The sequence below is a fragment of the Psammomys obesus genome, unplaced genomic scaffold, assembly GCF_907164565.1.
Source record: "Psammomys obesus unplaced genomic scaffold, mPsaObe1.curated_primary_1811, whole genome shotgun sequence".
NCBI classification, from domain to species: Eukaryota; Metazoa; Chordata; class Mammalia; order Rodentia; family Muridae; genus Psammomys; species Psammomys obesus.
Genome location: NW_026586173.1, coordinates 12,787,650 through 12,814,800, shown reverse-complemented (window position 1 = coordinate 12,814,800; position 27,151 = coordinate 12,787,650). Strand labels below are relative to the sequence as shown.

Below are 27,151 nucleotides of genomic sequence, written 5' to 3'. Positions count from 1 at the left end.
ACAGAACATCCTATGTATTATGAGGGTGCTGTATGAGACACTTGCCTTCCTTTCCTTTAAAGATAAGGTCTTGTTACTTATCCTGGGCTGGCCGTGGACTCAATCAGAGGCATGTGTGTGCACTTAGGTCTACAGGAGATATTTCTGAAAAACTCCAACGCAAACTGGCAGTCAACTGGAACAGCGATAAAAAAAAGGAGTATGCAGCTTTTAGTCTGTATTAATAATGACTACATTTAAAAAATAAACCATGAACTTTTATTATCCCGAACCACAGAGAAGGGTAAAGTCGGTGGAAACTGAGCTCTGCACCATGAGGGCAGAAGCTGTGGCAGTACCCTAGAGTTCTTTTTCAGTCTTTTCATTACTTCCTTTTGCAGGTGGCCTATTAAAGCAATCAGACACAAGTGACCGTCGTGGGAGAGGAACCAGACACCGTTGGCAGACAGCCTGGGGGCCCACCTGCTCTGCGGCGGTCACCTGGCACCAGGAAGTGGCGAGAACCCACAGCTGTGCCAGGTGTTCCCTCCTAGTCCTGCCCCGTTGCTCTTGGGCGGCTCTCTTCTTTGGCTTGAGGGTGATTTTGAGAATGCTGCCATCAGCTGTCACTCTGAGTCTGAACTGTCACTCGACTTGGAAGCCTTGTGCTTTCGTTTCTTCTTCTTTTTTTTCTCTTTCTTCTTTTTCTTATGCTTTTCTTTCTTCTTCTTTTTCTTGCGCTTCTCTTTACTTCCCGAGGAGCTGGAGCTGCTCCCATCTTCATCCGAGGTGGAGTCCTCCAGTAACTGTTTTAGCTGCTGGATCCTAAACAGATTCCCCAGAACAATATTTCATTTAAGCAGTGGTGAATGGGGAATTATGAACAACTATCTCAATAAAGACCTACATATCTGCGTGTGGCCCCCAAGGCCTCATAACTCCTAGCAAATGCATACCCACTGAGCTGTTCCCACTGCTCAGTTCCACAGCAATGCAGCGTCTCAAGAGCTACAACACAACCAACTAGAAACAATTAAAAAAAACAATTAGAAAAAATAAAAACTTCTTATTTTTGTGACAGATCCCAATGTAGTCCAGGCTAGCCTCAACTCATATGAAGTCAAGAATGACCTTCAACTTCTAATCCTCCTGCCGTCACTCCCCAAGTGATGGCGGTACAGGTGTTTAACACCTCGCATGTACAATGCTGGGATCAAACCAAACCCGAGGTTTCATGCCTGCTACCAACTGAACTACATCCAGCCCCTTTCCTTAATCTCGTCTAAAAACAAGTTAACAAAAACTCAGACTTTCATTGGCACTGAAGGCAATCTAGGTCCCAGGAGAGTCCATCATGCAAGGTGTGTGGCATACGCTGCTCATCTCAGCAGCCCAGAGGCCGACACAGCAAAGTCTACAATTTGAGGCCAGCTTGCTCTACATGCTGAGACACTGCTGCAAAACACACACACACACACACACACACACACACACACACACCACAATGTGATTGTCCATGACTGAAGGCATGCCCGCTGCTTATTTAGGGAACTGCTCATTACCCCAACATCTCTGTTCAGTGATTAATCTTGCCCTCCCAGCTATTCAGTTAAAGGAATGTGATTATCCACTGCCCCCATAGATTAGAAGACTTGTTTATAACACTGTGTACTTTCAGATTTCAAGAGGACATTTGTAGCAACAGGGCAGCCTTACCTGACATCCTTTTCATGTCTTTTATTCTCTCGAATGATGTCATACATGGGATCTTCATGTGCCTAAGGTTACAGAGGGTTACAGTTGGTTAGTTACCATGGACTGCTTTATTATGTAAAAGTTAAACCTCTCTGTTTGGAAACCAAACTGGCCTTGAATTTTCAAACTTCCCTTTCAGCCCTGGGAGTGCTGAGGTTACGGTGCTTCCTGCATGTAGCTCGATGCCAGCTATCTCAGAGCTATGCTGCTTTTTTCAATCGTACAAAATCTTATTACACAGCTCAGGCTAGCTTTGAACCTGCTGGCCTGAGGATGACCTCATGTCTTGACCCTCCTGCTTCTACCCTGAAGTGCTGGGTCACCACCCCCCAGCTCACCCTGAGACAAGGCCTCACCTTGTTAAAGTAAAGTGAGCCTCACCCTGTGCTGATCGTGCTTCAGTCTCCAGGGTGCTGCATGGCAAGTGTAACCCCCACACCTACTTTACAATACATTTTCGTCCCTTAAAGACTATACTTATTACTATTTGGGCTTTTGGAGTCTTACTGTGTTTCAGACAGCTATTGGATGACCTGGAAACTCACTATGTAGACCAGGCTGGCCCCTAATTCATGGCAGTCCTCCTGCTTCCGAATGTTGGGATTTTGGCTGTGTGCCACCATACCCAGACTTTAGTACTGTAAACACTTTAAGGCTACAAAACACTTCTTCCATTAGAATATACAGGAAATAACTGAATATTCCATATACAGAAATACAGGAGGGGGCTAGCAATATGGTCAGTGGCTAAGAGCACTGGCTGCTCTTCCAGAGGACATGATTTCCATTCTCAGCATCTACATGGCATCTACATCTGCAACCCCAGTTCCAGGGGATCTGGTGCCCTCTTCTGGTCTCCTTGGGTATTGCATGCATGTGGTGCACAGACATGCAAGCAAAACACCCATACATAAAATAAAAGCATTTAAAAAAATTTAAATAAGCTGGGCATGGTGGCACATGCCTTTGATCCCAGCATGCAGGGAGACAGAGGTAAGTGGATTGCTGTGAGTTTGAGGCCAGCCTGGTCTACAAAGTGAGTTCCAAGACAGCCAAGGCTACACAGAGAAACCTTGTTTCAGAAAACAAAAACAAAAACCCCCAAACCAAAATCAGACAAAAAACAAAACCCCCAAACTTTAAATAACAAGCTCTAACTGGTGGCAGCTTTGCTTTTCCTGGTGCTGGGATTACAGACATGCGATACCCCCTTTGGGGCAGGCATGCAGAGAGGTTAGTTTAGAAACCTGGGATTCCCTTGGTTTGGGCTACGCACTTGCCAGCTTATGTGGATACCCTAATCTACCAAATAAAGCAAGTTCCTCTTCCCCCTACTGACCGCAGGCTTGCGTCACTATGTCTCGCCCCTAAGTAATCTTTTATGGAGAATCCTTAGTTACTATCTTATGCCTGCACATAATGTATGTGCATATGACGGAGTTATGGGATTATTGGAAGGGACAGTTCAGTAAAAACAAAATGGTTACATAACTCAGTCTATCACACAAAGTGGAGAACCACTCAATCCCCCTAGTGAGCAAACCCCTCTGTCCTTTAGACCCCATAAAAAGATGCAAGAGGCAAGAACAAGGGCCCTTCCATCCCTTGACTCAGGTGGCCAGTGTAAATCTTTGTTGTTTTTTGAGACCCAACTTTGTAGCCAGCATTTGCTACTCTGTGGGTTCCCCTTTCTTCTCTCTGCCATACTTATTAAAGCCCTAACACTAGATAGGAGATAAAAAGGGTAGAGAGGAAAGGGGTGTAAAGGTGTGTGCTATCATACACAGACACAGGCTGCGTCCACTCAGCTTTCAAGAACCCTTCCCCTAACAGTCTGCAGTCTTCAAAATCTCAGCTTTACGGCGGGGACAGGAGGAGGTGCACAGTGCTTCCCGAGAATGCAGGAGGCCCTGGGCTCAAGCTCTAGGTCTGAACAAAGTCTACACAACACTTCTGCTTGTATTGTCCATGTGCTTGCTTACAGGTGCACAGTCTGTGTTTGTAAGTGGTTGTGTGTGCCTGTGCACAGGCTGACGTGAGGACTCTTCTTCCAGTGCTCTCTGTCTTTCTCACTGAAGCAAGGTATCTCAAGGGAGCCCAGAGCCGCCCAGGACAGCTCCTCTAACCAGCTGGCTTCCACGGGGATCCATTTCTACCCTCTGAGCACTCACTGGTGGGCTGCTCTGCCCACTTAGCACGGACATGAAGGAGATTCATACTCCTGCCCAGTGCTTGCTTGGCAAGGGCCATTATCCACCAAGTCCCTGGAGAATGTGTTCTGGTGTTTGTTGTTGTGAGCTAGGCTGCTGCCATGGCCCCATGCTCATCTCTGCAGGGTCTCCCTGCCACTCCTGAGCGGCAGGCATGGTTCACCACACCTGGCCCCGTTGACCCCACTTCAGACACACCAGCAGCCTTACTTCATTTACACAGACCGTGCCTTACTGTGCAGAATTGTTATGGGATGTGAATGGACACCTCTGAGAGGTGATTTGTGAGCATGCAGTAGAGCTGTCTTATGTCATCTGAGCAAATACACACTTCTAGATCAAAAGACGCATCTAAGCTTACATGGGAATAAAAACCCTTCACCTGAAAAACATATAAGTGTGAATCATATATAGACTATTACAAAGAAGGGTTGAACACAGTGTGGCTTGGAGAGAGGAATCAGTGTTGCTAAGGTTAGGAATCTGTCTCTCTGTGTGTTGTCCTCCAGTGCCGTGGCTTGAACTCGGCATCTCTACGTGCTGGGCAGCACCCCACCTGAGCTGCACACCTCCCCTCCAGCCTGTCGGAGACAAGCTCTCAAGTTACGAACTTTCACTTGTCCCACCTCAAACTGCTGACCCGTCAAATAAAGAACATCTTAATCATAGTCTTTTCCCTCCTTTTACTTTTCCTGCAGAGACAGGGCCTTATACACATCAGGCTGGCCTCAAACTCACTTTGTGGCCAAGGCTGACTTTGAACTCAGGATCCTTCTGCCCCTACCTCCCCAGTGGCGGCATCACAGGCATGTGCCACCATGCTTGCTCTATGTGGGGCCAGGGCTGGAAAACAAGCACTCTCCCAACGGGGCTACATGCGCAGCCCCAGGCAGCCTTTTGCTATCTGTCACATGGTGCATATGTGGGTGTGTGAACATCCGACAGTCTGGCCAGGAGGCCTCCAGGGCCTGCATGTGCGGAGCGGTTCACTAGTGACCTCCATGGATTCACCGTCGGCGGCAGCTGCTATTGTTGACAGCGCAGGCTATACTTACAACTCGGAACTGTTCTAACTTCTGGTTGCCTTTGATAAAAAAAGGGCATTCTTTGTCGCCGGTTCGATGGCCATACCGTTTGCAACGCCAACCTTAAACCAAAGAGAAACAGTTCTGTAAGATAATATGGTCTCACCTCACTGAGATGTTTCAGCAGATTCAAGTTTTTCATTAGACTCTAATTCAAAAAACAAAGGATTAACAGATGAAAACAGTAAGATCCCAGAAAACAATGAAGGTAACTAAAGGCTTCTTTACATATCCCTTGAATCTTGTCAAATTAGTACCAAATGTTCCATTACCAAATGTCGTGAAGCAATCCAATGTAAAAGTACCATAGTATGTGAATTTGCTCAGTACATTTCACTACATTTTTAAGAGAGTGGGGCAGTGGTGTCTCCCAAAACCCACAGCGGCGCACAGCCACCCACAGACACTCTTTGGCCTCTCTGGACTGCTGTATGCATGTGGTGCTCATGAACTAAACGTGAGCTCATGCAAACACACACACACACACACACACACACACACACACACACACACACATCATTAAAAAGAGAGTGGGTGAACCCTTTTTGTTTGTGAGATGGCTCTGATTATGAGGGCTAGGAATTTAGGTCGCCTAGCGAGCGGCTCAAAGTGCTCAAGGCCATGGCTGAACTCTCCAGCCCCATGACAACGGTATTGTTCTTTTGTGGTTGTTGTTTTGAGACAGGGTGTTGCTTTGTAATAGCCCTGGCTGTCCTGTACTAGCTTTGCAGAGCAGGCTGGCCTCGGAGCCCCAAGTGCTGGGATTAGAGGCATGCAGGCCACACTGGGCAGCAGTATCTCTCAGGTTGACTAACCTTACAGAACCCCCCCTCACTCCCTCCCCTCTGCAGGCGCAGATTACTAGACTTCTGTGACCCTTTCCTCTGAAGAACTAGGACTTCAAGAACACACCACTGTAGCAAGCTCTATAAGAGGAAACTTCATTTTTTAGAGGCAGGGGCTTACTGTGTAGCCATGGCTGGCCGTAACATCACAGAGACTGCCCAACTCTCACTTGGAGTGCTTGGATGAAAGGCATGCATCATAACTAACCTGACTGTTTTTGTTTGTTTGTTTGTTTTGAGACAAGAGTTTCTCTGTAACAAGAGCCCTGGATGTCTTGGACTCACTTTGTAGATCAGGCTGGCTTCAAACCCACAGAGACACAGAGATCCATTCAGCCTCCCAAAAATATATTTTTAAAAACTGTGTGTATACGTATCTGAGTGTGTATCTGTATAGGCAGAACTACAAAAAACAAAACAAGCAGCTTCAATAAAAGCCTCTGTAAACACAGCTTCTCTGTTTTTCAGGTTAAGCAGTGGCTCTGATGGCATTAACTGACACTTTGAGAGATCGCTGGAGTTACAGTTGGTTGGGAGCCACCTGCTGTGGTGGGTGCTGGGCACTGAACTATGGTCCCTGCAAGAGCAGAATGCACTCTTAACTGCTTGAGTCATTCTTCAGCTTGAGCCTCATGTTTTAGCAAAACAACAGATGATCTAAATGCCACCAGGGCTACACAACCTACCTGAAAAACCGAGGAACTGTGTTTAAAGAGGTTTTCACCGATGTTGTTTATCTTGTTTTCTGTAATTCTGCTGTGCTGGAACTTACTCCTTAGAGCAGGCTGGTATAAAGCCCACAGAGAGCTGCATATATCTGCCTACCAAGTGCTAGGATCAAAGGTGTGCGCCACCACGCCTGGCTGAAGAGATTTAAAGTGAGAAGTAGCAGAAGGCCCGAGGAATTGACATAACACATATAAACATGTTTCAAGTCTACAGAAGCGCACAACTCAAAGGCCCTCACTCAATATGGACTCAGCATTAGGAGCGGCAATCTGAGGAGTGTGAAACAGCAATGATGAAGTCCCAGTTGCCCCCACATCTTTCCATTCCGTCCAGATCTGAGACAAGTCAGGCCCGAGGATGGTGAGCCAAGTGAGAGCTGTCCTTGGGTGTTGATCAAGGAGGCCAGGAAACAAGAGATGCTGGAAAGGTGAGCTGACTGGGCCCAGGCTAGCAAGTACAGAAAGCATGTGGTAAAAGGAGTCTCTGTGGCATTTGCAAGGATGAGAGTGTGTGACTCAGGTCAAGGCCAGATAGCTCTCGGCTTTATGTCCTTCAGACAGGGCTTCCCACAAACTTGCTGTTTGGGCTAGGCAGGCCAGCCAACATGCTCTCAGGATCTGTCTCCACCCTCGAATGCATGGTTACTGACATGGACAGGCATTTCCATCCTTCATGTGAGTGTTGGGGAGTCTTTAAGGATGGCTTCTGAACTGTTCTTATCCACTTGAACTTACAGAAAGACACACCTAGAAGCCTAGGACTAGGGAGGATACAGCAGGCCCACCCTGAGCTCTCGGTCAGCAAATGCTGTGGCAAGGATCCTGTCTCAACCTCCCCTTCACTCATCCAAAACCGCCTGAGGAAGAAGGGCCACATACTAAACCAATGCTGTGTGTCAGCAAAACTCAGGAGATGTAAAATGCCAAGGGGCATGTGTGGACACACACACATCCAAGTAATATTAGTTCTGAATGTGCTGCACGGCAGTGTTGGTGCAGACCTAGAACCCCAACACTTAGGAAAGTCGAGCTAACAAAATTGTTCATTTAAGGCCGCTCTTGGCTGGATAAGGAGATGGTATCACAAAACAACAACAAAACCAAGAAGATGATCCTTGTAATTCCCAGTGTGGTCCACAGCAAAAGTGAGACCATGAAAGATACTGTTAGCAGAGCAGTCTCTTACGCCCCTCAGCAATATGAATGAGCGACCTGAATGCAGAGCTGTGTTAGCAGGTAAGGGATGAGTGACAGCTCAATAGAGGCATACTTTGCCTGAGTGAGCTACCGTGGCACAGAGAGCACAAAGAGTCAGAGAGACAGGCTGGGGAAAGGGGACTGGGATCTGCAGACTTTAAGTCTGAGAAACATTTTCCTTCCTATATATATTTCAATATTTAATGTTATTATTTGATTTGCATAGGTGTTTTGTCTGCATATATGTGTCTATATACCACATTCAGGCCTAGTGCCTAGGGAGGCCAGAAGAGATCAGTGGGTTCGCCGGAACTGTGGTTACAGGTGGTTGTGAGCTGCCATGTAGGCGCTGAGAACGGAATCTCAGTCCTCTGCAAGAGTAATAATGTGTTGGTTTGAACGAGAATGGCTCCGGAGACTCCTATGTTCAAACCCTTGGTCCCTAGTTGGTGGAACTGTTTGGGAAGGATTAAGTGTGGCCTTGTTGGAGAAGGTGTGTCCCTGGGGTTGGGCTATGAGGTTTCAAAAGAGGACACCATTCCCTGTTAGTTCTCTGCCTCCTGCTTGTGATGACACTGAGTTCTCTGCTTCTGCCCTACTGCAGCCACACTCCCCATGGTGATGGTCAGAAACACACTCTGAAGGAAGCCTCCAAAGCAAACACTTTAAGTTGCCTCGTCCATGGTGTTTTGTCATGGCAACAGAAAAATAAGCAAGACAATCAGTGCTCTTAACTACTGAGCCATTTCTCCAGGCCCAGAACCACTTTTCTTAACAGCAAAGCCAAGGAAAGTATGCAGGCTCGTGGATATGTGTGTCTCTTTCCCTTTCCGGTCTGCTTTGTAGGACCTGAAGAGTCTGTCATTTGTTGAAGAACTGGGTAGGCATGATTGCGAGGAGACAAATACGAAGATATCTTGCTTTCAGAAACTGTACATCGTCCTAGGCAAATGTGAACAAGAGCACATTGCTGGGGCACCACAGGAGTCCCGACAAGCCATGAACACGGCATCAATGTGAATCCATTTAATATGGAATACACAGAGGTCCGTCAAGATGGGCCAGGAGATGAACTTCATAAATCTATTCTGTCTTTTCCTGCTTACTTATTTCAATGAGTGTTTTCCCTTCATGCACACTTGGTGCCCTCAGCAGTCAGAAGAAAGCACCCAGGCTTCTGAGTTGGTATTACAGACTGTTGTGAGCTACCATGTGGGTGCTGGGAACTAATCCGAGGTCATCTCTAAGGGCAATGGGTGCTTTTATTTGCTGAGCCATCTTTACAGCCCCAATCTGTTCTTTCTTAGAAGTAATGGAAAGTTCTAGGCCAGCAAAGGCTATATAATTGGAGTCTGTCTCAAAAACAAACAAAGCAAAAAGCATAGGGGCTAAAAAGAGGGCCCAGTAGTTAAGCACTCTCATTACTCTTACAGAGGACCATGTTGGGCAGCTGACAACTCCAGCTTAAGAGAACACACATAACTAATAATAACAAGAATAACTCTGGGGGCCCTGCAGAGATGGCGCAGCAGCTAAGAGCACATACTGCTCTTGTCAAAGACACAGTTTGGTTCCTGTCACCCATATTGGGTAGCTCAACTACTTCTGGTCTCTCAAGGGATCTGCAATCACATGCATACCTGCTCACTACCACACATGTACACATAATTAAAAAAACATAAAAAATAAATCTTTAAAAATTTTCTAGACAGGTAATGAAAATAGTAGTAAATTTGTCCAAAACGTTTTTTGTTTTGTTTTTTGATTTTTACAAATTAGTCACAGGCTTTTCATTGTGAGAAAAAAAAAAAAAAGTTTTTAATCAAAGGTCCCTGGCCCACTAAGAGTTAACATCCCATAAACCAGCCCTATCTTGTGAAGCTTTGTAGAATTTTATTTTAGGTTGTATCGCCTGCACAGATGTCTGTGGCCCGTGTAGGTAGTGGGTGTGCAGGCAGATGAGAGAGAACACTGGCTCTTCTGGAACCTGACTTACAAGCTCGTGACCAGCTACGTGAGTGCTAGGAACCCCACTCTGGTCCTCTGTGGGAGCGGCAGGTTCTCACCTGCTGAACCACCTCTCCAGCCCCAACCTGGCATTCAACTCATTCAGTTCCCCCTACCTGGTAAACTTTACTCCAATCTTTCAGCTTCCTCCACCTGGAGAACTTTTGTTTATCCGAAGGCCTGGCAAACATTCCAGGAACCCGATGAGCCCCAGCTGCTGCTCCCTCCCAGATTTCTTCACTTCCTGTGCTTCCATCCTTTTAAAACTAGCCAATCAGGAAAGCCTGTCTGTTGGCCTCCATCCAATGGTTGGAGGGCACAGTCATCACCTACATTAGACTAAAAGTCAAGTGCACTTACTGCCACTGTGAGCCTGATAGCCTGGTTAGCTCATGGGACACCTTTTTATAAACAGCAACGGCCTTCCTGACCTACTTTCCCTATATTTCTGTTGTGTGTGTGTGTGTGTGTGTGTGTGTGTGTGTGTGTGTGTGTGTGTGTAACATGAATATCTGCTTCCAATACATCAATCTAAGGAACTCCACCAACCCTGGTGAGAAGTGCCACTTCAGGTATCTGGACTGGGCCACTCCCAGTCTTCTTGTCCTAGGTCCTTAACAGTCTTGAGAATCAGCAGTCTGATGAAGGTCAGAATGAGGCCTAAGCTCCTTAGAAGACACAGCCACACAGCACTGTCACTGTTTGACTGTCTCAAAGATCCCTGGTACAGCCACACCTATAAGTTGTAGTTACTTGCCTAAACACAGCATTCATTCTACAGGAACGGCAACCTTTCAGAATATTAGCTGAAAATAGTGGCTTGTTTAACATCCAGGCCATGCTGGCTACTTTTATGTCAGTTTGACACAAACTAAGCCATTTTAGGAAAAGGAACATTGGTTGAAAACACCTCCATCAAATGGCCTGTAAGCAAGTCTGTAGGGCATTTTCTTGACTAATAACTGATACAGGAGATCCCAGCTCACTGTGAGAGGTGCTCCCTTCTAGGCTGGGCTGGCAGGTGGTTCTGAATATAAGAAAGCAGGCTGAGCTGGGTGGCAGAGCACTCAGGGAGGCAGAGGCCATCCTGGTCTACAAAGTGAGTCCAGGACAGCCAAGGCTACACAGAGAAACCCTGACTCAAAAAAAAAAAGAAAGAAAGAAAGAAAGAAAGAAAGAAAGAAAGAAAGAAAGAAAGAAAGAAGCAGGTAGGCAAGCCAAGGATAGCAGGCCAGTAAGCAGTATTTCTCTATAGCCCCAGGTTCCTAGCCTTTTTGAGCACCTGCCTTGACTTCTCTCACGGGACTGTGACTCACCATACATAAGCAAAATAAATGCTTTCCTCCCCAAGCAAACTAGGACCCACATCCTCAGGTTGGTTATCAAATGGGCAAACAAGAACCCAGTCAAACACTCAGAGAACCGCTGGGAACTGATACACTCAAAGGAGGCTCTCACAAGTCCTGACATGATCCTGTTGTGAAGAGCTGTGAAGTGCACAGGCACTGGGGAGACCCTAGGAATCCAGTTCTCTCACTTCTTTGTGACCTGAGGCCTGGGAAGATAAGAGGTTTAAAGACTGAAGGGAGCTGAGTGAGCGTGGTGATGCACCTATGAAGCCTTCTACTCAGGAGGCTACAGCAGGAAGATCAGACAACAAACCAAGGCCTGACCAGAAGAGGAGAGCAAGTCGAAGCGGAGATCTAAACTGTGCCAACTCTGAGAAGGCATATCCTAACACACACACACACACACACACACACACACACACACACACACACACATACACATACACCCTTCTTCCCCTTGGATAAAGGTAGGTTTCTTAGATTAATTAATTGAAGAAGTACCTGACAATTTTTTTTTAGTTGACCACTAGCTAACTGAGCCACACACTACAGAGAATATAGACTTTCAGAGTCGTTCCAAGAAAGTTACTGAAGGTACAAGAAGTTTCTAAGGAAAAAGTTGAATACCACACAAACAGTACGGGTAATAAAGACGTTATACCTACTGGCCACACGCTCTAAAGCAGAGCCACAATTCTTCTTTAAAACCTTCATAGTGATACAGGCCTAACATACCTTTGAGGCCTGCCCCTTTTGGGTAGGGTAAGGATAGCCATTTTTGTTTCAGGCCCCCCAGCCACATCATCTTAGCTCGTTGCTGGTATGAAAGAATCTCCTTTGTACAACAGCTCTGAATAAAGTCAGGTTGACCATAAACCGTATGCTTTGTTGTTCCTAGAAATTCCCCAACTATAAGCACAGCTGGCCTCAGCTGCCAGGCACACTTTCAAGATTAGCTAGAACTTCTTGTTGGCAAAACAACTTGAGTCAGAGCCGACCACTCTGTTTCACCATTCATCCCCGTTTTTTGCCTTTATAAACTGACTCTGAAAAACAGGTGAATGTCACAGTTTGGCTACTGAGTCCGCTGTGTCCCTGACCATGGTCAGTATTGGGGTGTTGCATTCAATAACTGAGACTGGTGTCTGAATGGTTTGTGTGGCTTCCTCTGGAGCCTAACATATACCAACACAGGAGGCTTGAGAGCTCAAAATCAGCCTGGGGTCAAATGTGGAGCCACATACTTTTTTTTTTTTTTTCTTTCAAGACAGGGTTTCTCTGTGTAGCCTTGGCTGTCCTGGAACTCACTCTGTAGACCAGGCTGGGCTCGAACTCAGAGATCTGCCTGCTTCTGTCTCCTGTGTGCTGGGATTAAAGGCATACAGTACTACCACCTGACAAGGCAGAGCACAGCTTTGAACCCAGTGCTGAAAGACAGATTTCAACATGAGTTCAAGGGCAATCATGTCTACGTAGTAAGATGCTGTCTTCTTTTGAGACATGGTTTCTCTGTGTAGCCTTGGCTATCCTGGACTTGCTTTTTAGCCCAGGCTTGGGCTCAAACTCACAACAATGCACCTGCCTCTGCCTCCCTGAATGCTGAGATTAACGGTGTGTGCCACCATGCCCGGCTATTAAGACCCTGACTTAAAAACTAAGAAGCCAGGTTGGGCAGCGGTGGTGCAGAGAATAAGCCAAAAAGAAGAGGTATGATACTGTAAAGCACGGCGTACCAACTATGTGTATAGAGGATCCAAACTGCCTGGTTTGCATCTGATCTGTCCCACAAGGGTTCACGTGTTCAAAGCCTGATCCACAGTGTGGGAGTGCAAGGTAGAGAATCCTTGAAGATGTGGAGCTTAGAGCTTCAAGGCGGGTTTTAATCGTGGACTAAATCCTCATGATCAGGAATGCCAGCTCTGGAGACATTTCCTTCATGTGTTTCCCTTCTGCTTCCCCGTCAGGTACGATGCACACGGGGCTGAGAGCCCGGGATGCTGACGCTCCGCTATGTAGACCCTGCATCACCGGAACTGTGGGACAAACAAACCTGCTCACGACTTACCCACCCACATGCATCTTAATGGCAGAGGTACACTGCCTGACACGCCACAAACGCACACTCACATTGCATAACTTTGACCTCTCTCCCCAGTGGCATCCAAAGTCCTTTAGTTGGTGCATGAGCCAGAAACTCCCTGGCATGCTCATTGCCCGGCACGTCTGGTATACAGTCTTCTGGCTTTGTCTCATCCTCCTACAGGAAGATAATAGTGTGTGAACAAGAGGACAGAACCAGAACCAAAAAACCAACCTGAAACCACCAAACCCATCAAAACAGAAACAAAACAGGACTCTGTCCTTGCTTCCTGCTTGAGAGGCTACCATTGTGCGGCTTCGTCTCACTGGGTGACAAGGCCCACCTGGTCCGCAGGAACTGGGGACACAAACTATCAGGGAGAGAACTTCACAGAGAAGCAGCTCGGCCTCGACTGGAGGAAAGTCGCTATGAAGCGCGGGCTTCAGGCAGGAATGACTTGTCACCTCCACACTCCGACATAAAATGGTCAGAAAGGTTTCACTTTTTTAGTCTGTGGAAGGTGGAAAGGCATTCTGGAACACTAGATTGACTGCTACATTAAAACAGATCTAAAGAAGTGACACCTTTGGGGAGAAGGCGAACTCTTCCCATGATGCAGGTGGAGTCAGAAGGCAACCTTAGAGGAGTCTGTCCTCATCTTTTCTCTCAAAGGTCACCTTTGTTTTTGATGGGGATTTTCACCAGCCAATAACTATTTAGAACTGGAGTGTTCCTCTAACGTTGTTTTACTCAAAGTGTTTTGGCCTTTGGCTGCTTCTCTGAGTCCCTGCCTACTGAAACACCCAGCCTCTGTTTCTAGGCTGCAGGGGTCCCTGCCCTGAAGGCTACGGGTGTGTCCTTTCAGGCCTCTTCTGCTGAGGGCACTCAAGACTCCAAGCCTAAATGTACTGAGATGGCTGAGTGAGGTGGACAAGAAAAATGGACAGCAGAGCTTCTAGACGATACTGCCAGAGACAGAAGGAGAGCGGCAGGTCAGGGACTCCTGTGTGTTTATACTGGTCCTTGGGACAGGGAATGACAGCTGGTTAAATGTCTAGGAAGGACAGGCTTTGTGACAAAGTCCAAAATTATGGTTTACCTGTTATCTGTAGGAAAGAGACAGTGTTTTCATATAAGGCAGTGGTTCTCAACCTATGGGCTATGACCCCCTGGGGGTTGAATAGCTCTTTCACAGGGGTCAACTAAGACCATCAGAAAAAAAAACCACACACAGATATTTACTATTCATAATAGTAGCAAAATTGCAGTTAAAAAATAGTAATTTTATGGTTGGGCATCAACAAAACATGAGGACCTGTGTTAAACGATCACAGCATTAGGAAAGCTGAGAACCACTGATATAAGGAGGTTGAAAAAGATAAAAACCCCACACTGTTATTTCCCCACTAAATCACTAAGCCCACAAGCATGTTTAATAGAGTGACCAAGCCTGCAATGGCTTACCTTGATAAACCCAGGAGGAGGTTTCTCGTAACTAGAAAAAGAAGCACAGAAAGCAGCCTTCAGCAAACATGTCAACAGGAAGCACCGCACATCTACACAGGGCAAAGCAGAGGCTTGCTGCAGATCAGGACCCAACCTCCTCAGAGGCTTCCCCTGCCGCACCAGGCCGTGCCAGACACCCGCCAGCCCTCCGCGTCCATGGCATGCACTCCAGACTCCAGACTCGGTGCTGAAATCTGGGGCAGGTGGCAGCACAGAAGAACTGTGATGCTCACAGACCAACATTCAGGCTCTCCAGATCCCGCTGCACTCCAGAGTGATATCCAGGACACTTCAGTCTGTACTTCACCTTTCTAACCCCAGGGAAGTGTTCATCGCTAGAAGGCCGAAGGGACAGACAAAGCACAAGGACCTGTGCTTCCTTGTTTTCTTTTATGCGGGGCTTAAGAGGTTTTCAGAAGAAAATGACGGTTAGGTGTGAGAAACAAGGAAACAGACTAAGGGTCAGGGAAATGACTTTATTTTCTGCTCTAAGATGGGGGAAGAACAACTTGTAGGGGTTGGCATAGGTTGCCCTCTGTTGCTCTCACCAACAGCACGACCAAATGCAAGCTGGAGAGGAAAGGGTTTAAGGTAGCTTACAGGTAGCTTAGGTTCTCCATGAGTGAAGCCAAGGAGTAAAGGAACCCATGGCAGGAACTGAGGCAGAGGCCATGGCTTATTCTCAGGCTGCTTTCTTATACAACCAGCGCCCAGGGGTGGCACTGGCCCTCCCCATGGGCTGGACTCTCCCACATTCATCATTAATCAAGAAAATGTCCCCACACTTTCCCACAGGCCAATTTGATGGGTGGTATAACCTGGGCTCTTTAGCTACGCACTGAATCTCCAGGACCAAAGTTAGAAAGAAAGAAAAAAAATATAAACAGTTTTTTTTTTTAAAGGCATTTATATCTCTAGTTAATTTTGTTATTGTTTGAGACACGGCCTTACTCGGCAGCCCAGGCTGGGCTTGAACTCATGTCAGTCTTTCTGCCTCAGACTCCCGAGCGCTGGAACTGCAGGCGTAGTGCGCATCTTCAGCTAGTTCTTAAGATTTAAAGACAATGGTAAAACCTTTATTTTACCCTGAAGTCTTACTGTGATATCACTGAGCATGTATTAAGTTGTTCTAAGGAGAGAAATGGCCAAAGTAGGTAGAAAGGAAAATCATCTCAAATGGACCCCAAACTCACTCATGAACTAAAACATGCATAAATGCTTTCTGAGGCAGTCTCTCTCTCCACACTGGCTTCACAGCTGCCATTTTCCCATCTCAACCTTCCGAATGCTAGGATTACAGTCCTGGGTCTTTGGGGACAACTACATGTATTCCTGGAGCCTGCAGAGGTCACAGCGGGACATCAGATCTGGTACAGATGGTTGTGAGCTGCTGTGTGGGTACCTGGAATTAAAACTGAGTCTTCTGCAAGGGCAGGCAGTACTCTTAACTGCTGAGCCATCTCTGCCGCCTCACTTTAAGTTACTTTTCCTGTTGAATGTTCGGTAGGATTTATTTGAAGCATTCATTAAATACATGCCATTCCATGAAAGTGCTTCTGCAGCTGCCTTCAAGGAAATGCAGAGGCAAGATGCCTGCTAGGTAGCTCACGAGAAACCTAAAGGATGGACAACAGACTCAGGACCTTCAGGAGCCTAAGGTCAAAGCAAAGAAGGAGTGATGTGGCCCCTTGGGACTCAGTTGAACATGAACAAATGAACTCATTTGTAAAAATCCGCTGTTGCTTCCCATTCAGCATGGATCCCTGACTTCCATAAACACATCTGTCTTCCTCCCAGAGCATTTAAAATGACAGTAAAAAAGTAATAAAGCCATGGTAACCTGAATCCAAAGAACAATCCCGATTTCAGTAAGCGTGGGGAATAGAAAGAAGTTAGACTTCTTTAGAGGAAGCCAAAGTCTTCAGATCATAGGAATGTAGAGTATGGGCACCAGGGGGCTGAAGCTTTCTCTTTCCTCACAACCAGGAGATTGCCTGTCCTAAGGAGAATCCATAGTTCTAAGTTTGGTTCATGCTACCCCAGATTCCTGGTGGCCAAACACATCCTCAACTTGAGGCAGAGGATGGAAGATGCTTGCAGAGAACCTTGAAAAGGCCTCTCTTTGCTGACACTGGGAAACTGATTAAAAAAAAAAAAAAAAAAAGCAGCCAGCAGCCCAAACCTCCTACGCTGAAGCTGCCAGTCAGCAAACAAAAGCTGGGTATAGGGACGAAAACTTTAATCCCACCACTCAGGAGGCAGAGGCAGGTGGAGTTTGAGGTCACTCAGGGCTACGGAGAGTTCAAGGACAGCCAGGGCTACCCAGAGACCATGTCTCAAAACAAAACAGCCCCCAAATGAGCATCTTCCTTCTTTCTCTCTTTAAAAAATTTTTATTTTATTTTATTTTAAAGACAAGGTCTCACTCTATTTTCAAAGGTAGCCTAGAGCTCACTGTGTAGCCCAAGCTGGCCTTGAACTCAACACAATCCTCATACACAGCCTTCCTAGTGCACGATACCATGGCTAACATGCAGTGTGTTTCACTATCAAACATAGAGATTCAAGAATATCCAGACAACAAGAGTACGGGCTGGGGTGTATAACTCAGTCAGGAAAGTGCATGTTTTGTGGGCAAGAGGACCTGAGTTAAACCCCCAAAACTTATATAAAGGAAATAAAAGCTGAGCATGCTGGTACACACTGCAAACCCAAGGCTGGGAGGGACTGATGGGCAGACCTCTTGGGCTCACTGACCAGTTAGTCCACTTGATGAGTTCTATACCAATGAAGACCCTGTCATTGGATCACCCCCGAGGAATGATATCAAAGGCCTCCCCATGCAAGTTGCAGGGGTACACGTGTGCGCGCGCACACACAACAAATGAACAAATGATTAAGCCGGAAATCAACACATAAGGAAGCCAGGGAGGATGGTGCAAGCCTATGAATCTAGCTGTTAGGCAGAGATATAGGGCAAATTCACAGGCTACTTGGCCTACATAGGAGGCTACTTAGCAGGACCTCCTTTCAAAACAAAATAAAAGGAGGGCTAGGGATATGGCTCAGTATTACAGTGCTTGCCGAAAATTCACAAGGCCCTAGCCTCAGCCTCCATATTACAAAAGGGCAGCACAGTGGCAATAGGGGGGGCAGAGGAAAAATAACGAGTGCAGTCACTACTGAAACAAGCATAGGGTGTTCTGAAAAACAACTCCCAGAGCCGGGTGTGGAGGCACACGCCTTTAATCTAGCACTCGGAAGGCAGAGGCAGGTGATCTCTGAGTTTGAGGCCAGCCTGGTCTACAAAGTGAGTTGCAGGATGACTAGGGATACACAGAGAAACCCTGTCTTGAAAAACAAAAAAAAAAACAAACAAAAACCCCAAACCAAAGCTCAAAACAACTATTTCTGACATGAACTCAATGGTGAGCTCTTTGAACCCCCCTCCCCCGAGGGAGGAGCAGCCTTGCTAGGCCACAGAAGAGGACATTGCAGCCAGTCCTGAAGAGACCTGATAAGCTAGGGTGAGATGGAAGGGGAGGAGGACCTCCCCCATCAGTGGATTTGGAAAGGGGCAGGGAAGAGATGAGGGAGGGAGGGTGGGACTGGGAGGGAATCTGGGAGGGGGCTACGGCTGGGATACAAAGTAAATAACCTATGATTAATATAAAAAATAAAAATTATAAAAAATTAGCATATGAAATATTAGATATTGTATTAGTCAGGGTTCTCTAGAGGAACAAAACTAATAAAATAGATACATATGTGTGTGTGTGTCACAAAGCCCTAGCTTCAGTCTCCAAAACTGCAAAAAGGGCAAATAAGAAACAGTGGCGAGACATTAGGAAGGCTTGGCTGCTGTGGTCTCACTTCTACAGTGGCTATCCGGCAATGGAAAGGCCATTCAGGAGTTATGCAGCCCACAAGGCTGGGTGTCTCGGCTGGTCCTTAGTCTATGCTGTAATCCTCAAGAAGGAGGTTCTTAAACAGCAAAGGAATGCCCCAAAGCAGGACTGATGAACTTGACAGAGAGTAATGGCAAGAGGCAAAAGCGTCCTTCTTATATGGCCTTTTATGTGGACTGCCACCAGAAGATGTGGGCCAGATTAGGGTAGGCACTCCTAATTCAAATGACGTGATTAAGAAAATCTTCCACAGCTGTACTCAGCTGTGATTATTTGATCCCAGATGCAGTCGAGATGACAACCAAGATCAGACATGACAAGTCCAACCCTTGTCAACTTGACATCAATCACATTTTCTTATATCATGTTTAATGTCTAAATGAAAACAATAACCAGGGCAGAATTCCATCTAACCTGATGTAACTATGTGATATACAATCACAAATGCACTGTGTATTTTAGAATGGGCAGCACTGTCTTTGGAGGAATGCTTACTCTTAATTGTATCATTACTTAAATACGATAATAACCAGTGATATTATCTCAATCAATTGTTATATTCATGATGAAGAAATAAAACAAAATGTAGCTTAATATATGTGCAGATATGTACAAACATGTCCTTAACAAAATAGGACAGAAACACTCTTGTCGATTATAAACCTATAACCCTAGCTTCTGCAACTGGTCATGCGGCCTCAGCCGGCATTTTTAACTACCTTCCTCTGCTACCCATTCTGTCTGTCCTCCACCCTCAGCAAGCGCCTCAGGTGTGTCTCCTTTCCTGGAGGAGTGACCCCATCTTCATTCCTGAAGGGTCTGTGCCCTTTGTCAGCCTGCCTGGATTAGGCAGCTGTACTTGCCCATTGGCGTTACTCACAGGACATGGTAGCACCAAGAGACTCCCTAAAGGATCTCCCGCCCTCCAGAGACAATCCCCCTTTGCTCCACTGTGGAGAAGCCATCATTTCCCCACGGCAACCTGGACCAGTCACCTCGCCTGACACTGTTATTCCTCTCCTAGCTGCTGGCTTAAGGGCATCAGACGCCCAAGCCAGGGGGAAGGAAGCCTGAGCTTCCAGGTCAGTGGAGCTGGTTGTGGCTCCGAGCAGGAGCAACAAACTGCTCCCCAAATTTTGAGGCCAGCAGTCTCCCATCCCCCAAACCTTTAGGCTAGCAGAACTGAAAGTGTCAGAACAGGAAGCAAAAATTTCTTTAGGAGGTCACTAGGGTGACAGTGAGTAAAACCATTCCCATTTTAACCCCTTAAATCCTGGACCCATGGTTCCTGGCTATGGGAGACACTGTGTCACATTTCCTTCTATCATGGGTTCTGATTCATTCCACCATCCTCTGGAGAACCCTGAACCTAACTAGTGTTTTAATTGTGTCTTCAAATGGCTATTTCATCAAAAAGCCATTCCATCACTCTTCTCAGGCCAGCTGCTTCAGGATGGTGGGGAACATGGTAAAACCAGTGGATTCAATGAACATGGGTTGATCGCCACATTGCTCTGGCTGTGGAATCAGTTTCTCGGTCAGAAGCAATGCTTTGCTGAATACTGTGGTGGTGGATACAGCATTGTGTAAGTCCACAGATGGCAGTTTTGGCAGAAGCGTTATGTACAAGAATAAATATCTAACCCAGTAACGAAAAAGTATTGGCCTTTCCATGAAGGAAGTGGTCCAATGCAGCCACGTGGCACCCGGTTGCTGGCTGGTCATCCCAGGGAGTGGTGCCATATCTGGGGCTCACTCGTGGCCTCTGCTGCTGACAGATCTGGCACTTAGCAGCAGTAGCCGGGTCAGCCTTTGTGAGTGGAGATCCATGTTAGAGGCCGCACATCACCTCCACCTCTGCTACATGGCACTTGGTTCACAAGCCCACTGGGCAACGACAGCAACACCTTGATAAGGGTGTAGAACCATCAGTAACCCAGGCCCAAGCCTGCTCTTCCTCAGTCAACGGATCACAGGGCACACCCCACGACCTACGTAGTTCATGCTTGAGTGCAGAAGGCACTGTAACAGGAGGAGAAGCCACAGGGCACTTGGGCAATTTTTCCTGTAAACTGCTTGTGCCCTTAGGACTGACTTGGGCCTGAACATGTATATACCACTTCCGACTGACATGGATTGTTTCTGTGCATATCCAACTTTATGGCTTGATGGGTCTGATAATACCCAATGCCTGATGGGCAGCTCAGTTACATGGTATTTTGGTGACCAACTGTCAAATGTTCAGTTTCCACTAATGCCCAACAGACAAGGGCTGTCTCTCAAAGGGAGAACAGTTTCTACAGATGATGGTAGTCTTGCTCCCAAATCCCAAAAGTCTCTACTATGATTCACCTATATGGGCCTGTCAAAGGCTTCAAACAGTCTGTACCGACACCTCAAGGACCAATGGGTCTGCTGGATCATAGGTCCAAGTGGTAGAGCAGCCTGCACGTCTTGAAAGAGCCTTCTCCTGCTCCAGGCCCCAAATAAAGCCAGCAGCTTTCCGAGTCACTGGGATGTGGGCTAGAATAACACACCCAAGGGAGGAATATGTTGTCTTCAGAATCCAAGTAGGTCCGCTAAACACTGTGCTGCATTCTTGGTGGTGGGAAGGGACAGGGGCAATAACTTATCCTTCACCTCAGAAGGGATATCTCTGCATGCCCACACCACTGTGCTAGAAGAGTCACCAATCAGAAGGCCACTGATTTTCAGTTGGATTTGTTTCCTATTCCCTGATGTGACAAGTCCAAAGTGGTTGCTACCTCCTGCTCACTTGGTCCAACCAGCACAATGTCATCAACATAGTGGACCAGTGTGAAATTTTGTGGAAGAGACACGATCAAGATCTCTTTGAACTAAGTTACGACACAGGCCTGGAGACTTAATAAACCTGTAAAACTCGATGTAAAACTCTAAAGGGGTGCTGCTAGCCTTGCCAGCTGTTAAGCAAATTGCTCTGGTGCTGCTTAAGGACAGGTATTGAGACAAAAGTATTTGCTAGATCAATAGCTGCAAACCATGGACCAGGCTCAAGTAAGGACACATCTGGTACAAAAGGTGCAATATCAGTTATTACTTGATTAAGTTTTTGATAGTCAACTTTAAGTTCATTTCGATCCGCCTGTGTTCTGCACAACCATTCGGCAGAGTGAGGGGAGACCGGTGGGAATCACCACCCCTGCATCTCTCAAGCCCTTGATTGTTTTCTGTAACTCCTCTTGGGCTGCAATACTGTCTTTGGTTCACTATTTTCCCTGGTAGAGGCAACTCCAACAACTTATACTTGGCTTTTCCAATCATGACAGGCCTCACCCCAGAAGTCAGGGTATCTATGTAGGAATTTTGCCAACTTCTAAGTATATCTATCCTAATTACACATTCTGGGATGGGAAAAATAGAGGAGAGTTTGGGGGCCCTCTGTGAGTTGGACTTCAGCAAAAACTCTGTTAATTACCTGATTCCATAGCCCCTACTTTAACTGGAGGGTCATAGCGCTTTCTGGGGTCTCCTACAATCACTGCCAATTTACCACAGGTATCCAATACACCCTGGAAAGTCTGTTCCCTTTCCCCCATTGCACGATTACCCTTGTAAAAAGCTATAAGCCCTTATGGGAAAGGATGAGAGAAATGCTAACAGTAAAACTCTTAGGAATTTTGACAAGGTCCTTCCTTAGGGGTACTGGCCATCCTTTCATTCAAGTTATTCTGCAAACTGCCTCATATATGGAAATCAGTTCATGGGTCGAGATTCCCTCTTGCCAGAATCCAGTGAAGCTTATCTTTCATTTAAAAATTCTGCCAATATAAATCAAACAAAAACCAGTGAAACGTCCCACGCCTGTAATCCCAGCACTTGGAGAGGCACAGGCAGGCAGATCACTGTAAATTCAAGGCCAGCCTGGTCTACAAAGCAAGGTCAGGACAGTCAAGGCTACACAGGGAAACCCTGTCTCGAAAAGAACAAAAGGCAGTAGACTTCTTATCTATTTTACTCCCCAAGACTCTGATTAGCCAGTACAAAAGGCCCGCAGGAATCGTATCACGACAAAATTCACTTTGCAGGTGATGTCCACTACAGGCCAGCCATTATGGATACTGTTTTGCTTATGATGCTCACTATAATTCAGTGCTGCCACATGGCCTCTGCTACTCCTGGGCCCAGGTAAACTAGTCACATTTAACTCATCTAACTGAGCAGCAATGTCTCAAACTATCAGGTCTACTACAAGGAAAGAGCAACAATAAAGTTCTTATGAGCTGATGCCCCCTCACCATTTTGCATCTTACATGATTAGTGGAGGTGGTGTCTTCTGGGCCTTCCTATTTGTGGAGGATTAGGTTTTACACAGTTTACCCACTCTAGATTCACCAACATTAAGCCAAGGGTTATGAGGCTCTCCAACTTTTTTTCAGTACGCCATCTTTTGACAAATGCTTCAGCCAACCAATCAAACTTTTAACACCTTTTTAAAACTGTATGAGCTTCTGTATTAAACCTAGAATCTCCACTCAGTTGGCCCGTATCAATAAACTCATTCTGATATAGTTTTATGTTCTTTCCACCATTTTCCCTTACCCTTAAAATCCATTCTCGCACATATTCCCCAAACTTCTGCTTGAATGAATTAGCAAAGTCATTAAGCTCTTTAGTGGTATGGTGCGCCTCTTCATGCACTACACTTTCTATCCCCACTTTAGGAGCCTGCCTTAGGTCTGGATATAGATCTGGAGGCAACTACCAATGGGCCTGAGGGACATTAGTATCTAGCCTGGCATCTCCTCAAGAAAGTCACTGCTGTTCAGCAGACACTAAAGGATTAATTCCTTTAGGCAACTGCAAAGAGGGCACTACTACAGGGGATGCCGGGTATGGATGTGTTTCTGCTCTTAACCACTGAGCCAGCTCTTCAGTCCCAGATGTATTCTCTGTTAAGGGTGGAGAGATAAACCCTTGAGAATCTGAGGTTTCAAAATCCTCAGCCTCAGTAGAGTCCTCTCACACATCTCCATGACAAGTACTGTTACAGGATATTTGATCCCATTGTGAACCCCAAAATTATGAACTGTAAAACCCTGTTTCTTGTTTGGTGTGGTTGAGCCCTATCACACACCTTTAATCCAAGAAGTTTGTTTATCTGGTGATTATGGTGTGGTTCAGCCCTAGCACACACCTTTAATCTAAGAGCTTTCTGTACACAGGATTTAATAAAGTTAACCCTAGGTCAAGAGGTGGAACAAGAAACTAGCTAGCAGGGATTAAAAAGTAGAAGGGACTTTGAGTTGAGTGTTATTTAAGACAAAATGGAGAAGTAAAAAAGGCCTTTCAGCTTAAGCTCTGGCTTTAGCGTAGGCTTCACCTGTCCAGCTCCCTGGCTATTTTGGGGGACGCTTTGAGCTAGCAAGCCTTTTGCCTTTTCTTCCTGGGATGTCAGTTTGGGCTAGTAAGTCTTTTGGGTTTTTTCCACCCGGACCTGAGCTGAGAAGGTCAGCTGGATTCTTTCTCTCCCTCGCTGAGCTAGCAAGTTTTCACCCCAGCATCTGGCTCCCGAGCCTTTATTGGTAAAATAGAATGGCTGGGATTTTCATTTTTTGTTTATAACAACAAAGTGCAGGATGCAGTTCCTTACTTTAACTGCTGACCTCCCACCCCCACAAAGGCAGAACTTGAATTTGTGCTGTAATCCAGCCACTCTGATACTGAGGGCTTTGGCTTCATTTTCCACAACTTGAGCTCTATGGCTGCTGAAGAGAGGACCCTCTTCCAGCCACACTAAGACTATTATGTGCCTCTGGAGCCAGTCAATTATATCATACTTTTCCTTTGTCACTGTCCCCAGAGATGCTAGAAGCAACCAGCCAACATTGTTGTTCTTATTTTCCCACCAACTGCTAAGAGTTTTACGTACAGAGTCACTAAACCCTTGCTCCTCACAATAGGTGAATCAAGATCATCAAATGTATTTATTTCGACAGTTCACACCCTGAGTTTTTAGGGCTCTCCATGCTTCTAGGAGAGGCTTCAGTAACTGTAGGTGTCAGTAAGTTGGAAAGCCTACGTCAAGAGTCGGGCAGGAGTTCAATCTACAGGGCTGGATGTTTCGGCTCATCTTTGGTACATGTTGAAATTCTGAAGAAGTAGGTTCGAATACCAGTGATATTTCAATCATGGAAAACACAGGCTTTCAGTATCTCCCTATTACCCATTGCTGGGTTGTAAGCATTGAAGTTAGTATTACTTTCCTGTAGTAAAGTGTTAGAATATTATGTTACACTTTATGTAATTGTTTATTTATATGTACATGTACGTGCCAAGGCATCAGTGTAGAGGCTAGAGGTCAGTTCTTGCTTTCTACCATGTGGGTTGTGGGGATTAAACCCTGGTCGTAAGGCTTGATGGCAGGGCTCTTCCACCATCTTGCTGGCCCAGTGTATTCGGTTTTAAAAACTGCTGCTGAAGTTTCTGTCTTGAGTTTCATAAAAAATTGTGGTGTTGGAGAGGTGGCTCAGTAGTTAATAGCATTTGCTCTTCTTGCAGGGGCCCCAGGGCCTGGGTTCCAGCACCTGGAACTGCTCATCCGGTTCCAGGGAATTCAATGCTGTTTTCTGGCTTCATCTGGCACCAAGTTGCAGGTGGTGCAAGTACATACATGCATGCAAAATATTCATACACATAATATCAAATAAACCTTTGGTAAAACGTTCAATTTTTGTTCAGGACAGAATTCTCAAATTTCTGAAATAGCCCTAAAAATAATTTTACTAATATACCATGTACTTTTACTATATACCATGTACTTGTGCATAGTGATAGTGGTGTCAAAGTGCTAACAATCATAAAATCAAAATACAGAGCCACTCTGCAAAATGCTGGAGATGCCCCACATCTGTCAGCACTCAAATATCCAGCCACGAATGAACTATCTGTGTGGAAACAAACAAGTGCATCTATTTCCTTAGTATGCAAACTTGCTTCTCTCTTTAAGAAATGGTAAAATTGTATGTATAAAAAGAACTGTTTTTTAAACAAGTTTCCTCATGACTCATTATCAGTAAATGTTTGTTTGACATGTATGTATCCCCTAGTTTATATGCCCATACACCTGCAGCGGTGTAAAATTTTCTTATGTAAAAGGGGTCACATGTGGAAACCTTTTTAAGAAGCCATGCTGTAGGCTTGGTGGGAGTGTAAGGTGGGAGGATCACATGGGAGCTTGTCTTAAGAAGGACACAAGGGGTTGGGAAGGAGATAAGAGGGAAAGCTCAACAATGAGGAACACCAACATCGAAGAAAGGAAATAACACAAACTTAACGTGCCAATGGCGTGTCAAGCAAAAATAAAATAATCAAGTCTGAAACCAAGGTGGATGGCACTTGAGGAATCACACAAGTGAGAGAGCGAGAGAGACAGAGCGAGGGAGGAGACAGACGGACTTGTCTCCCTACGAAGTAAACCTCTCCCCCAATTTCCTGTCCTCAACGTGCTCTACCCTGGTCCTGACTTTCCTCCTGGTTTACTGTGTGGACCAGAGGCGGCCACTTTCCCTCCTCCTACCAAAACTCTACACCCCAAGCGCCGGAGGTCACTGGGCTGCGCCCTCAGGCCCGGCTGCGGGGTCCGCCGCCTTCCCGCGTGTCTTCTGCAGTTTCCAGCCGGAGCTTCCCGCCGGGGCCGTCGGTGGTAGAAGTCGGCGCCCAGGAGCCGCGGGGCCGAGAAGCCGGCCTCGGGGCGCCGCGGCCGCCTGCGCCACTGTCGCCGCGGCCTCCCCCCCCCCCCGCGTCCTTCCGGCCGGGATCGCCGACGGCCCGCGCCGCCCCCAGCCCGGCCCCGTGTCCCCGGCCGCGCCGACTCACAAGGACTCCAGATGCTTGAGCTGCTGCAGCTGCTGCGCGTCGTGCCGCCGCCGTTTCTGCTCCCGCCGCCGCTGCAGCTCGTGCTCCGGCGGCTCCCGCTGCCGCCGAGACCCGGCCCCGGACGACATCGCCACCAGAGGCGGGCTTGGGACGAGGCGGACACTCGCCCCCTCCGCCCCGCGGCACAAGCCCACCAACGTCCCACCGGCCCGAGCTCCAGCCGGGTACCCGCGGCCAGGCCCCGGCGGCCCCCGAGGCCTGCGGGAGCCCAAGCGGGGGAGGGCCGGGGCGGGGAGGGCGGGGCCTGCGGGAAGCGAGGCCGGGAGGGGAGGGGCGCGGAGGGCGGGGCCTGCGGGCTTCCGGGTGCTGCAAGTCACCTGAAGGCCACACCCACTTCTGGGGCTCCTTGGCTCGCTTGCTCTTTGATTTATTCATTTATTTTATTATTTTATTTTATATTTTATTTTTTGGTTTTTCGAGACACGGTTTCTCTGTGGAGCCTTGGCTGTCCTAAATATTGTTAAGGTTGTAAGTATTTGTGGCTGGGCGAGGTAGCAAAAGTCTTTAGTCTCAGCACCCAGGAGGCAGAAGCAGGAGGACCTGTGAGGATGAGGCCAGCCAGGGCCACACAGGAAGACCCTCTCT

General features: G+C 46.8%; 1 protein-coding gene across 1 annotated transcript; it reads right to left on the bottom strand.

The window, feature by feature from the left end:
• Positions 1–235: 235 nt before the first annotated feature.
• Rp9 (RP9 pre-mRNA splicing factor) lies at positions 236–26,801 on the bottom strand. Its single transcript, XM_055601468.1, has 6 exons — positions 26,507–26,801; positions 14,700–14,730; positions 13,283–13,412; positions 5,000–5,091; positions 1,696–1,757; positions 236–804 (listed from the first exon to the last, which is right to left on the bottom strand). The coding sequence occupies exons 1-6, from the start codon at positions 26,632–26,634 to the stop codon at positions 606–608; spliced, it is 642 nt and encodes a 213-aa protein (XP_055457443.1). The 5' UTR covers positions 26,635–26,801; the 3' UTR covers positions 236–605.
• Between the last annotated feature and the right edge of the window lie 350 nt (positions 26,802–27,151).

Bases quoted from the DNA above. Each gene is read 5' to 3' on its own strand.
- Rp9 (XM_055601468.1), bottom strand. From the start codon at position 26,634: ATGTCGTCCGGGGCCGGGTCTCGGCGGCAGCGGGAGCCGCCGGAGCAC. The intron at 14,731-26,506 runs GTGAGTCGGCGC...TTCTTTTTCTAG, and splicing joins CTCAAGCATCTGGAGTCCTT to TTACGAGAAACCTCCTCCTG. The intron at 13,413-14,699 runs GTAAGCCATTGC...ATCTTCCTGTAG, and splicing joins CTCCTCCTGGGTTTATCAAG to GAGGATGAGACAAAGCCAGA.